The following is a 14,189-nucleotide window of genomic DNA, read 5'->3' on the forward strand; positions in this document are numbered from 1 at the left end:
AACAAGTACAAAGGACACATGGACAATAACTAAGGGTGGGGGGCGGAAATGGGAGGGAGGTGAATAACTGGGGGGGGCAGGGCTGGGAATATAAGACAGAAAACTGTACTTGAACAAGAATTAAATAAAAATAAAAATTAAAAAAATAAATAAAAAGAGCTTGCACTATTCAGAAGTGTTTAGAATAGAAAATGAATATTTAAAAATGTAAAAAATCAAAACAAAACAGGGGACCCCGTGGGGGGAAAACAAAACAAAACTGAATGAAACAAAATACATGTTACAAAAACAGAAAATGAGAAAAAATAAAATATACATATCCTTGAGACATGTTTATAATACACATGAAGCACATAAAAATGGAAGGTATGTCCATTCTGAAATGTAAGCAATAACAATACCAGTAACAAAATACAAAGAATTTTACACAGCAAGGTCTGAACAATGAGGTATTATGAAATGAGTTATGGCTACTATGAGGCTTATTCAAGAAAGATGATTATAGGGCTAAAATATAGAGCCTCTACATATATAATTTATTAGCAAGTTCCTAAAAATACTTAGAATGCACAAAAGACTTACAGAAAAATTATTATGAAAGACAATTATACCAAACAGAATGATGTATTGCTTGAGCATCTTAGTATTATTTAATCTGGTACTAAGACAAAGCTGTAAATGTTTATATGGATAAACATTTTCCTGGAAATCCTAGACCCTAAAGATCAATGTTGGAAATTCTAGACCTTTAATCTTTAAGATCTAGGATTTCCGACATTAAAAAATATTATCATGTATTTCTAAACCTAGTGACAACTGAAATAAATTTAAAAGGCAAAAAAAAGTAAGTAATTGGTGTCCATATAATAGAAGATAAAACAGGAAGCATGGAACAGTACTCAGTGACGCATGGCGGCAAAGTGCTGAGGAAAGGGTACATTGATTAGAGAAGGTTCCATAGCCGCCATTAAAATAACTTCTACCGAAGTAGTCCTAGCTTTGGTGTTTAACAACATGAATAATGATACCAGACAGGCTCTTTAAACTATTTTTATTCTCCAAATTTTACTTAGCACTTAACCAGTCACACATTTCTAAGATAAATCTTGAGTATATTCTACATGCTACACATAAATCGATATTTGGAAAATTTGATTTCTGACATCATAAATAAAATATGTTAGCTCCACTGAGTGAAGGTGCTTCTTAATAGCACAGCTATTTTTATTGCACTTTCTACAGGACCATTTAGCTATTTCCTGTTTGTTAACATTATCTCTAATTCTCATGACAACTTGATGAAATATAATAAAATACTTAAGATTAGAAATCAGACTTTCTTGAAAATTATAATCTTATCATTTTGGCTTTATGAAATGATTTTCAAGATTACAAAGGTAAAATGAAACCTGAGCATACTTGAATTAATTAATGAATTGTGGACAATAACAATAGGTGTTCAATTTCAGCAAGTGAAAAGCAATGCGATCTGAAAGTCCAAGAAAGAATGACAGTAGTGAAAAATACTGTAATGGGTAAAGATCAGTACAGAATCTTGATCAAAGTGATTAAGAAAATAGTAAACAATGAAAATGAAAATTAGGAGGTCCTTTAGCTGTTACTTAATCAAAAATATATTGGGTAAAGAGTAAAATCACAGAACTATCTTAAGATAAATAAGGTTATTAACTTAAAAACTTGTTTCAGGGTATGAAGCTTTTCAGGTGACATATCTATAATTTATAACTAAAGGAACATCTGTGCTAGGATCTGGTTTTGCAAAAATACAGAAAAGTGACTTATGTTAATAATTTAATGGGCACATCATTTTAACCCTATTTGGTTCTCATGCGTTTCTTTTACTTTCTAAAATGATATTGTGTTTGGTGACTTAACAGATACATTTGATATTAGACACCTTGACCTGACCCTTCTGTGGCTGTGATTTACGACCTATTCATAACATTCAAATACCTCTTAAGAAGTGGGGGCATTTAATTTTGAACACTTCTAGTGCTATTGGCAGATAAAGCAGTGTTTCTCACCTCAGAATTAGACTAAGCAAGAGAAGAGGTTGTGGTTTTGCTAGGCGAGCACAGTGCCTGGAAGAGTGCGTTTAGTTTTTGTTGCCTGTACCAACATTCATTAATTATAAGCCCTCTGATTCTCATAATGGATTGTGCTCAGTACACAATTAATGCATCCTAATGAGGAAGGAATTTTGTTGCTTTATAAGTGTATGCTTTTTTTCTGTGTTGCTGTCAGGATTTTGTTAGTAGGTTTATAAGAAGCAGGTGGCAGGCTTAATTCTCTCAGGTTATGATAACCAAATTTTGCTAAACAAATTTTATTATGGTGGTTATAGTCAAGTCTATGCTGTGTCTTTTTGACTTCTGGTTCATGCTATCATTTCAGGAAAAATGTATTTCTCTCTTATGCTTGTCATCAGTAAGTTCCGGCCACAGGGGACATACTAGAAATGTAGGACAGGTCTTTCTCTCAGTGGCTGGCTTGCTAGTACCAACTACTCACATGATTAAAAACATTCATGGTTGATTCTATACTGGTTATATGGAAATAGAAAATGCTACCTTTTTATATCTTTTACCCATAAACCACAGGTGAAAATAGAAAAAAATTGTGAGTGATGGAGTTGTACAGTCAGTATTCATTATTTACAAACAAAGTGAAAGGGATCAATGATTCTGAAACCTCAAAATGAACAACAAACCCAGTGAACCAAGTGCCTAGTAGCTAAGATACTTTAGTAGAATAGCCACGCTTTATCCAAAACCACTTTGGCTAATTAATTCTTCCTGAACAATCTTTAATTAGTTGAGATGGTTTCTCTTCATAAAAGCCTTCCCTAGTCTCCTGCCACTGGATTTGTTGAAACCATCAATCAGACCCATTGTACCCTGTGCTTAGCACGGCTGCAGCCATTATTCATTATCTACAAATACCTGTGGGGGACAGAATTATGCTGCTCCATCCAAGATATCCACACCCTAATTCCCTGGAATGGTGAACATGTTATCTTACAATACTTGGCAAACAGGCCTTACGAGATGTGATTAAGGTTAAGAACTGTGAGAGGAGGAGATGAGTCTGAATTATACATGTGACCCCAATGTAGTCCTGTGTGTCCTCAAAAGAGGAAGGGGAAAGTAGAAGAGTGGTCTGAGAGACGGTAGAAGGACTCGACAGTTGTCGTAGGCTTTTGAAGGTACAGAAAAAAGTCCGTGAGCCAAGAAATGTAGTGGCTTCTGGAAGCTGACAACAAGCCTGAGTCCTACTACTGCAAGAAAATGAATTCTGACAACTTGAATTAGCAGGGTACAGATCACCCCATTGAACCCCCAGAAAGGAACACAGCCTGCTGCTTTAAAAGCACAAAATTCATTTAGCAGGTTGTTTTTTTGTTGATGGTTCCCATTGCTGTGCAAAAATATTTTAGTTTGATGTAGTCCCATTTGTTTATTTTTCCCCTTTCCTGAGGAGACTCATAGATAGAGAGCAGACTGACAGCTCTTGTGGGGGGGGGGTTGGGGGGGGTAGAGAGAAAAATAAAAAGGGCTCATGGGCGGGGACAACAGTGTGGTGGTTTTAGGGGGAGGGCGTAGGTGGAGGCGGCAGAGGGGCTAAGGGGGATAGATGGTGATGGCAAAAATACAATAAAAAATAATAGCTGTTAAAAATAAAAGCACAAAATTCAGGCAAAGCTGATTCACATTTATAAAGAAATTATTATTTGTCTGACCTGAGGTATTTTAGAATATATTTTATTGATTATACTCCAGGAGCTAGATATTGCATCTTCATCAATGTTACCGAGACAGCCATGAATCTAGCTATTGTGTTAATCATCCCTTAATCTCATCTGTATCCTGAACTGGAAACGACAGTAAACATAAATTAAATATGGTTCATAGTCAGATTTCTTTTAAATATAAAGGAATACCAGTCAGTTAAGCTATAACTAGGCATATAACATCAATAAATCGATGAAATATTTAGTCAAAGATATGACTATCTAGTGAAAAATATTTAGTTTTTTCAAATTATTTCAGAAACTAAGTTATTTAAAAATATCTCATTTAAAAATCTATATCAAATTAATATACCCCCCCATCTAAAGCAAAGATACCTAAGTGACAAAAGATAAATGAGTTATTTGCCTTTTGTCTGAATTGAATGAACGATTTACTTGGTTTTATTTTTACCTTTTAGGAAAGATTGAAATTCCCTGCCTTTATTTTCATTGATTTTCTCTTCTAGGGAGGAGAATGTGTTCCTCACATCCGTCACAGCCGAAGAAATATCGTCAATCTTGTTCTGCAAAAGGGCCAGTTTCTCTGCTTGGTGGTTTATCTGGTCGGTCGTTTTTTGTGCCACTGCTGTGTGTGGAGGAAGAGAAAATTGGAAACATTAAAAAGACATATTTAAAACCTTTCAAATATTATGATAGGTTTAAAGGTAGTTCAAGCAAATAAAGTTTGCACTATATATTTAAAAGTATAGGCTATCTGCAAATGACAACCAGAATTTTATACTATTTAGGGGTGGAAATTTGTAAGAAAGTTTTATAATAGCTGAGAGCTCTAAAATCTTTTAACTAAAATAGCTTAGCTTTAAAATATTTTCTTCTCAGTAGATAAAGAAATTCTGGGTCAAAAAATAAAAATAACTCAACTGAAAATAATTTGCTTGGCACCTGCCTTCAGAGCCAGTGTGCTTGCATTGAATATGGCTAGCTGTGTATGTGCACATATATATGTAGCTGTATCTACATTCTGAGAACTTTGTCCTTTCCTGAGGCATTCTTTAATAGGAGATAGATCTCAGTTTAAATAACTGTATATAGCAAAGATACTTTTCATGCTTTTGAAATGCACTTCAATAATTCAAGGATGATTTTATGATGTTTTATGAAGACACTGAATTTCCTTAGAAAAAAACTCGAGTACAGTTTCTAAGCTATATTTACCTGCATTCTTAAAGAGATCCCCTTAAGTCACACTTCTTAATTTGATTGAATGATTTTGTATAACTATTCCAAATACAGTGAAGAGATGTTTTATCAGTAACCAAACTATGTTTCTAAGAAATTAAATGAAGCCTAAAAGAAATAGTATTTACGATTGGAAATATGAGAACATCTGTAATAGGACAGTTTGGGATCAACAGAAGATCCTTCAACAATAATTCTTCTCTCCAGTCAGTGATCACGGTTCCTTAGTGATCTATCTACTCTAGCCCGTGGAAGGAAGCCTTCTAGCTCCCTTGAAAGAATCACGCCATTCCTTCCACGTCAAGTGTCTCCTATGATTGCACTCTTTGGAGGACAAAAGTTTGAATTTACTTTGGAAACCTGTGACCCCCCAGTAACAGCATTTGCATTCTGTGTCTGTGCACAGAGCTTCAATAGTCACACCGGGTCTCTCCCGGCTGGGAACCTGCAGCTCAGGCAGAGGTTCTCTCAATATGCAGCACCAATAGCCAAGGGTTCAGAAGTATGTTAATGTATCATTAACAAACATTTGACAGCCAAGTGATTTCTTGTTTGGAAGTTGTCGTAAATAGCATTGACAAGAAGTGGGTTAGGGATGATAGTAATTACAATCCGTGACCTGGGTCACAACAATCTTGCTGCTGCTGTCGCTGCTGTCGCTGCTGCTCGGCTGTCCCTCCGCCAACGGCTGCGTGACTCTCAGCCTGGTGGGTGTGTATCAGCTGCTGCTGTTCCTGGGCTAGACAGAAGCAAAAGAGAGGAGAGAGAGTTACACACTGAGACTGCCTCATTTTTTCCAGTCCTGAGCAACGCTGGGGCTGACATTCATTTTCGCGTCTACCGAAGCCTGCCTGGGGGATGGCAGAGGAAGCGGCTCCACCAGCACCCATAGGGCAGTGGGCGAGGGCATTGATGTCGGGAAGTGCGGGCCTCTCATTGTGTTCTCAGGAAGTACTCAGGTCTCCTCTCAGACGAAAGTGGTTGGTAGTTTGGGGAAACTGCAAACTGACAGGCATAAACCGCTGTCTAATGGAGGGGACCTTAAAATCAGCCGTGTTAAAAGCCATAGCAGTTCTGTAAGTTGCCTGCTCCAAGGGCTGCTTGTTTAACAATGCAATTTCCAACTGGTGTCTACCTGGAAATAAGGGAGAACTATGGATTCCTGTAACAGTGCCAAGTAGCTGGTTTTCCCCGGATTTTTAAGAACTACATGGGCTCAAAACCTGATAACTACAAGTAAAAGGAAACTATTATAGGACATGCCTCAAGGGGATCAACCTGTGAAATCAGTGACATTTCAAAAAAATAGAAAGTCTTACAAGATAAACCTTTCTGTTAAAGAAATTGCTTCCCATTTCCTATGAATCAAGTACTATTTAATATGGTGATATAATTTCTTTGGGGAAAACAAGTAAAGGAAGACATTAAAATATTAAACATATGAAGTAATGTATATCTATAATTTGTAGACTTCTAATGAACAAATTTATTCTTTGAAGTCTGCATATCAAACACGAGAAAACAAGTGTTTGGTGTCTGTACTTCTTCCCATGTGAAATTATGTACCAATAAAATGACCCTTTGGCACATGTCAATTATTCTCTCTGAGGTACATGCGGCTGTGACAATAACACTAAAGCATCTCTACTCCATAGAAAGTATATTTAACACTAATTTGAGGTAGTCTGTATTGTCAGATTGAATTTTGTGTTGCTTTTCTTCAGAGTTTTGAACTAAATCAATGAATTTCCATTCTTGTCCAAGGTTTTTGTTTTGATTTTGTTTCTCCCTGCCTTCCCTCTCCCTGCTGTATCACAGATAGTCCTACAGAATTGGATTTATTTGGTTGGATAAGACAATCTGCAGTTTGGGAAAAAGTGTACTTATTTGGGGGCTGCTGTGTGTGGTGGGAATTGTTAATTTTCTGCTAAGTCCTAGCAATAAAGTTCTTATAGTCTAAATTCAAATTAACTCTTACAAATATATCTACTAAATAATTGCACACATTTTTAAAATCAAGATTCCTCCTTAGATAATGTACTAAAACATTTTTTTTTTCTGGCAGCTAAAATCTGCCTACCCAAGAGGATCCTCAGAGCAACGGTTCTGGAACTAGGGTCCTTCAATCAGCCATATTAGTATCACCTGGGAACTTTCCGCTATGCAACTTCTAGGCTCCACCCTGTATCTGCTCATTTAAAAAACTGAAGTGGGCCAGCAATCTATGGTTTAACAAGCTCTCCAGGTGATCCCACTAAAGTGTGGGAACCACGTGACGAGGGTGTAAAGATTAATCTTCCTCAGCAACTTCCCGCCTCCCTACCTCCCCTGTTTCCCTCAGCAGTAAAGGAGTGTTCGTGATACAAATTTGTATTTACAGCAATGGAACAGGTGGGTTCGTCAGGATGAACAAACGTTCTTTTCACGTTCTTACCTTTTTGAGCTAGAGGAACACAAAAAGAGCTGGTGCTTTAAAAGGCACACCATCACTTAACAGAGAGCAGGTTCTTTGTTAGGAAGTCATAAATAAGTAGTGAAAACAGAGACTATATTGTTTTGTGGCACACAAACAAGGTTGCTAGGAAGATTTCCTTTTCTTTTATTAACTTTCACCACATTAACATTTCTTTGCAATAGTGGTTTTTCATCAGTTATGGAAATCAGAAGTACCAGAGAACTTTGGAACATGACAAATGTCAAACAAATGTTCTTTCCAGTTCCCTACTTGAAGATTCTGATTCAGATCAGTTCGGGGGAAGAGAAACAAATATATATATATATATATATATATATAATTTTAAAACTTTACAGGTGATTTTGAAGTACAACCTGCTTAAGAAGCACTGATTTAGAACAACTTCCAAAATTTTCTAATTCTAATAAGTAAATTCATTGCTTAAAATACCAGAGATTTTTATATTACAATTGCCCAGAAATTGATCTTTATAGATTTTTAAACAGTCACACACACTTGTGGATAACAAGAGCCTATGTTGGAGGATTTAGTTTAACTCCAGTGAATGCAAACCCGAGTCTCCTAGCCCTCCCTCCATAGTGAAGTGAGCCTTTCTAAGGAGGAGGCGAAGTAGGCTGGGGTGGAAGGTGCCGGTCCCAGTTCCGTGATTATTCCCTCAGGCAGACAATTCCATTCTCTCTGTTGTTATGACACCAGATCCCTGAGTATGTCCTGCTGAGCCTGGAAGCATGTGGAGAGAGTTGGAGCCACCTTCCCAGCAATCAAACATAGAGCCCACTGACAATTCTGAATGTCGCATAAATAAAAGGCCCTTCCCATGAAAAACCTAGGTTATTATTCATCATTGGCATCTCACAAAGTTCTCCATACCTCACCTCCAAGGTCATATTTAGTCAATATGCACTAATGTGATCTACCAATTATTTAGATGTTCAAATGAAGCCATTCCTGTTGGCAAATATGCAATAATAAAGTGTGATAACTGGTAAATTATTTATAAATATAAAATGAACTTGTTGCTAGTTACTTGTGGATGCATAATAAAGGATATGTCTTGTAGACAGATGCTTCCTGGAATTCCTGTTGTGACATATCTGAGAAGTAAGTATTCTCAGAACTAACAGTCTGCTGGGCTGGGACCATGACAGGCACTACACCAAGTTTATGAAACACACAGTGTTTTAGCAGAATCATCAAATTGTTTGGTGCTTACTTTAGTTTATTTGTTATTACATACTAATTGTTTTCAGTGCACAGTTTTCATAAGTATTATTTCAGAAGTCATAATAAATGATTAAAACTAGTTAGCATGGAACAATTTTTGATATACAAAGTAACAACTGACTTTGTTGTCCAATGTTTGAATATGGCCCCAAGCCTTGCTACCCGACCCTCCTAATCAAGAGACAGGTGGGTCAAGGTGCTCATGACCCTGACTGAAGTGGTGGGACATCAGTGAAAATCAAGCATTTTAAGTAGAGTTGATTTCTAGAGGTTCACAATACTTTGCTAAAGTTTATCATAAATCATAAGGCATTTTTATATTACATTATTATATTCTAATGAAAACAGGTCTCTTATCTCACTGTTTATAAAGTGCTGTATGTTGTACATTGAATGCGGAGATTAGAACAGTGTATTACATTTAGTTTCCTTCTCCATTTGAAAAAGACTGGAAAAGCAGGGAATCACAGCACGCACTCACCCAAGAGTAGGCGGGGTATTGCAAGTATTCCAGGGTCATATTTGGGTGGGGGCACTTTATCCTCACAGTTCCCTCTGTGCCTCACAGTTGAGGTAAGATCCTGCATGTGCAAGAAGTGAAAACAAACCTGGGCACAAGGTCAAGTGTCATCAATAGAAAGGAGGTAACTGAAGAGTTAAAACCTAATTTTCTATTGACCTTAGGGTCAAAAGAATTTAAAATAAATGTCATTATGTGATCTGGAAAAATGCTGTATTTTTACAAACAAGGGAAAAGAAAGTGACATATTAGAGAAAATCAGATTAGAAATAAAATCAGATTAGAAAAAATTAAATCAATGACAAGTCATTTTCTCAGAAAGAAAAAAAAGAAATTGAAAGGGATAAAGAATAATTCATAGACGTGTTGAGTGAAGGTCTCTGGGTTTTTTGGATACTAATTTTTGGTGATTCACTCCTCATGATGTGGATACATCATATATATGAAATATATAATATATTAAATAAAATTTCTCCATAATGTTGTAAAGTTTTGAAAAGACTGATTTAAAATAAAATATAATCAGAAAATAAATAAATAAAAGAAAATATAATTAGAAAAATACTTCAAATATTGAGTGACAAAACTAATGTGATTTAATGCATGCATTAAACTTTCCCTTTGCTCTTAGCTATAGTTATGTTTAAATTAATTGCTTTAGAAGGAATTAGGTTATGAAACTTGTACTGCTAAGGTAAAAAAAAGCAATAAATGTCACACAAAGATCTTTGGGATTCAATTGTCATATGATCCTCTTTTTCCTGGAAATCATAAGATGGGGTCCCTGCCAAGGCTGTTAAAGACTTGAAATGTCTGTTTAACAAATTCGGTAGTTTATGTTATTTTTTTTCTAGCTCTTTTGTTGACCTGAGTTCAGTGCTTGCATTTATCCCAATTTACTGCTCAGGATTTAGCTGGTTGGAGAAGTGCTGATAGAATCTCTGACAGTGGAGTCAGTTACTCTCCTGTGATAAAGTTCCTGGATGACTGATGCTCTTTATTTTTCCGTTTAGCAAACTTTCTGTCTTCCCAAATGTATTCTCTACCACAAGGACTGCCACAGATCCTAGGCTTTTGAGGCAATCTATCGCTTCGTGCACTTAATCACAGACCTTTGCTTTGTCCCACAGGGCATAGATTTCTGGTCCTAAGAAACAGGAGCTGAGACAAAAAGGCATTTACTTACGAACTTCGAATTTTTAAATAATTCCATATATTTAAAAAGTCAAATCCCCCTTTTCTCTTCTCCCAATACAATTACTCTTTTCCTTGCACTATAGACTTAGAGAAGAAAGCAAGGTTGGCAAATGTCAAGAGCTGCAACTTACATACTAGGTGAATTTTCTTCCTTCCTTCCTCCCTCCTTCCTTCCTTCCTAATTATCCAGGTGTTATTTGTGACTGCTTTTTTTCCCAGACTTTTTAGACAAATGGAGGAAGTCAATAATGGCAATTCAGTAATGAAAAAGTTTGCTCTCTCTTGCTTAGAGCCAGAAATGTTGTGTAATTTGATGAGAGGTTTGCAGCTGATCCTCCAATATTAAGTGAATGCTTGCCTGGTTGTGGGGGCGACTTTCCTTGCAAGTCCCCCCACCCCCCGCCCATGTGCCACAGATAAGAGTAAACATGACTGAGACATGATGTGATCTGCTTGGGGAGGAGAAGTGGCCAGTTTCCCAGAGGAAAAAGGCCTTGAGCAGTGACCAGTTTCTCAGGGGAAAAAGGCCTCAAGCCCCTTCCTCCAGGGGCTTTTATTGGGTTGTAATACACAGGAATACAGGGTAGCAATGATCAAACAGTAGATAGTCTGAGTCAGAGTCTGTCAGGAACAGAGTTTTAGGTTTCCCTGCTTGAACCCTTAACATATGAATGAAAGCACTCTTAGAGCAGGTTTCACAGGTTTATCAGGAAGTCTTTGTGATGCCAGATTTTTCCCCAGGACACACTCTAGCAAGGCAAGGAGCTGCACCCCTCCCCATCAGATATTCAGGTTTAAGGGGATTAGAGTCAGGAAGCACTTCTCCCAGAGGACATGGGGACTCGGGCTATGTTAAACCTGGGGGGGGGGAGAGTCCATTGCTCTTTGTTGCAGCCCCCGAGTCCTTCCATGATGGCCTCCCAAGTGATCGTGTCTGGTCTACGTTGCCCCCCACTGTGAGGGGTCTTACCCGTCATGGACTTCCAACCATGCTTTGGGGGCAGGGAGGAAACTGAGGCAGCGTTTGCTACCAGAGACAAGCTTTGTCTCCTGTGGCTCTCATTCCAGAGGTCGTAGCTTGCTCATCCTTAGCCACAGGGGGGTAGTAACAATTCCTAAAATGAGGCACAGCGGTCCACAACACATGGTAGATATAATAAATTTACAGAGATTTAGTAGTTAAATTGAACAAGGCAGTTTGGAGCAACAAAGACATAAGGTAGATTTTTTTTTAAATGAAATGTGATTTTATTGAGCAACATGTTTACAGGAGGAGTTCTTTTTTAAAGAACATTAATCACCACTTGGAAGAATAAGATAGGCAAAAATATAAGAAATATAGGGCTTTTTTGTTTTAAAGATTATAACTTCATTTCATATTAATTTAAGTAATATTTTAAAATAATCTTATTGGAGAAGCCCCATTTAAAAGTGTTAGTTAAAATAGTTGTTATATAATTTATTGAATTATTTCACAGTACTTGTGAAATGAAATGTTTTCATACACTTGTAACATATGTTAGGGTTCAGTTATTCCAATAACTGCACGATTACATTTTTTCCACATTTAAAATATCCGTAACAGACTTTATATAAGCAAAATTTTATTAATTTTTAACCTTTTTTCCTATATAGAGGATCTGACTAAAGCTGACTGGATTATTTTTTAAAGAGATTTGCAAAGAAGTCTTTCTTTTTCCTCTCTAGTCTGGCATTATTTGAGCTTAAATTCCTGTTCTTCCTGGCATTAGAAAAAGCCACAATTTCCTTGTTCTACTTCAGTGCAGTATAGAGACACCTACTGGAAAAGCACATTATTGCAAATTTTATAAAGATTGGTTTAAAAAGTGTTGCTACTAACATTTCAAAAAAATCTCAAATATCATATCACCAAATTAGATTTTTTTCTGGAGACAAACTGTCTGCTCTTCAAAAAGTGTAATAAATGTAAAATACATCAAAACTATTACATTGCCATTCGATTGATGTTCCTCCTTTGAACAAAGTTCTATTCACTTATACTTTTTAAAAATTGGTTTCCTCTTGAAAGTATGACTAATATTTTAAATAAGCTAATCTAGAACTTATTACAATATTTTTGACTTTCTGAGTTACAGAAAAAGGCCATATCTATAAACAGCACATTGTAGAATAGGACACGGGAAGAGTTGTCCCATGGATTTCTTTTTTTTTTTGTCTCATGGATTTTGAGTTACCATGTTTTTTCCTAGCAGGTTCTGGATGGACATACAGAGGCAGAGGGAGAAAGAAAAAGACAGATGGGCACTGAGTAGAGAAGTAAAAGAGTATAGTCGCTGGCAGCTCCAATTTATTCTTATCTATTAATCACTTTTTATATAATTAAAAAAGATCTTCCTTCTGCAATATAATTTTAAAGGGAATCATTATTTTTATTTTGTTAAATTTATTTTGTTTGTGAGGGGGAAACTTGCTGGGGAAGCAGAGATTTGTGAAATTTATGTAGTATTTTAGGATTTTCTGTGAGTAAAATAATCTCCTCTGGATGCGAAGGACTAACACTGAAGTAATTATCACAGTAGTTACATAAGCAGGCTACTCCACACCCTTGAGGGCTCTGAAGGGATTTAAAGACAGATTGTCTACACCGATTATTCTTGCCATACGTGCAGCTGCTTCTCATTTGAGACAGCCTGCAGAGTGTTGTCCAAGGAAACCTGACAATTTTTTCTACCATATAAAAAGAATAAAAGACTGTTGGCACGTATATAAAGTGGATAAAAAGAGGGGTACTTGATATGTAATTGGATGAGAATCAGAAGGAAAAAATGTACAAAAAACCCAAAACGAAACAGAAAAGCCTTGGGATAGATGAGATAATGAAGAATTGTTGAAGGGACACAGGGATACAGGAGTTCTCCATTCTACCAGTACGTATCAGTTGCACTAATTAAAAATCCAGCAGCTTGTACTGCAATAAAACTGAAGAGCAGGCTGGTCAGCGTATTGTAGGGAGCAACTAGGTTCTTTTGGGATTGCAATGATATTAGAATTAATTGCATGACAATATCATATAATGGGCATACTTGCCATCAGAAAATGATTCCAATAGAAAAAAAAAAAAGAGCTTTCCACAGGAGATTAATCAGAAAAATACCTGAATCTGAAATTCTAATTACAGGATTATAGCAAAAAGTCACAGTCTTGGACATGATTGTTGATGGGCATTCAAGATAACAATTTATAAATCTAGTATTAAACAATCCATAGGTTGCTGCCACTTAGAACACAAGGTGTCACTAAATAGTCAAAACTAAAGTATTTGAACTCAATTTAAATATTTCACATAATACTATGAGAAAAGGGAAATGACAGTACATAGTAGACATTCAAATTGTCAACTAGTCTTGCTTCTTGTGTATATATTTATGATGATGAAATTCTTATTTGTTTCCTTCCTTTGTGTAGATACTCTACCAAAGTGATTGATAATCAACTAGAGTTGACACCTGTGCAACATGGGCTTGAACAGTGCAGGTCCACTCATAAGTAAATATTTTTCAATAAATAAACAGCTGGCCCTCTGTATCCTCTGTCTCCAACCAACTCAGGTGGAAAACAATATTTCTGACTAGTGCAGAGGACCCACTGTATGCACTGAATTACTCCACTTCACATAGGGGATGTAAGCATCTGTGCATTTGGGTATCTCTGTGGGAGTCCTGGGACTAATCCCCTTCAGAGGGGTGACTCTGGTTCAGTTAGTGGAGGAGTCAAAAGTT

At 36.6% G+C, this 14,189-nt stretch overlaps 1 protein-coding gene across 1 annotated transcript in view; it reads right to left on the reverse strand.

Annotated features, from left to right (window-relative positions):
* Positions 1 to 14,189, reverse strand: part of MMRN1 (multimerin 1) — a 64,947-nt gene that overhangs the window by 21,476 nt on the left and 29,282 nt on the right. Inside the window, exons 4-5 of the mRNA XM_037046099.1 lie at positions 5,631 to 5,750; positions 4,224 to 4,397 (exon numbers count right to left, since the gene is read on the reverse strand). Coding sequence (XP_036901994.1) covers positions 4,224 to 4,397; positions 5,631 to 5,750 — 294 coding nt within the window. The remainder of the gene's footprint in view (positions 1 to 4,223; positions 4,398 to 5,630; positions 5,751 to 14,189) is intronic.

The sequence above is a fragment of the Sturnira hondurensis genome, unplaced genomic scaffold, assembly GCF_014824575.4.
Source record: "Sturnira hondurensis isolate 20B ecotype Veracruz unplaced genomic scaffold, ASM1482457v3 Scaffold0004998, whole genome shotgun sequence".
Classification (NCBI taxonomy): Eukaryota; Metazoa; Chordata; class Mammalia; order Chiroptera; family Phyllostomidae; genus Sturnira; species Sturnira hondurensis.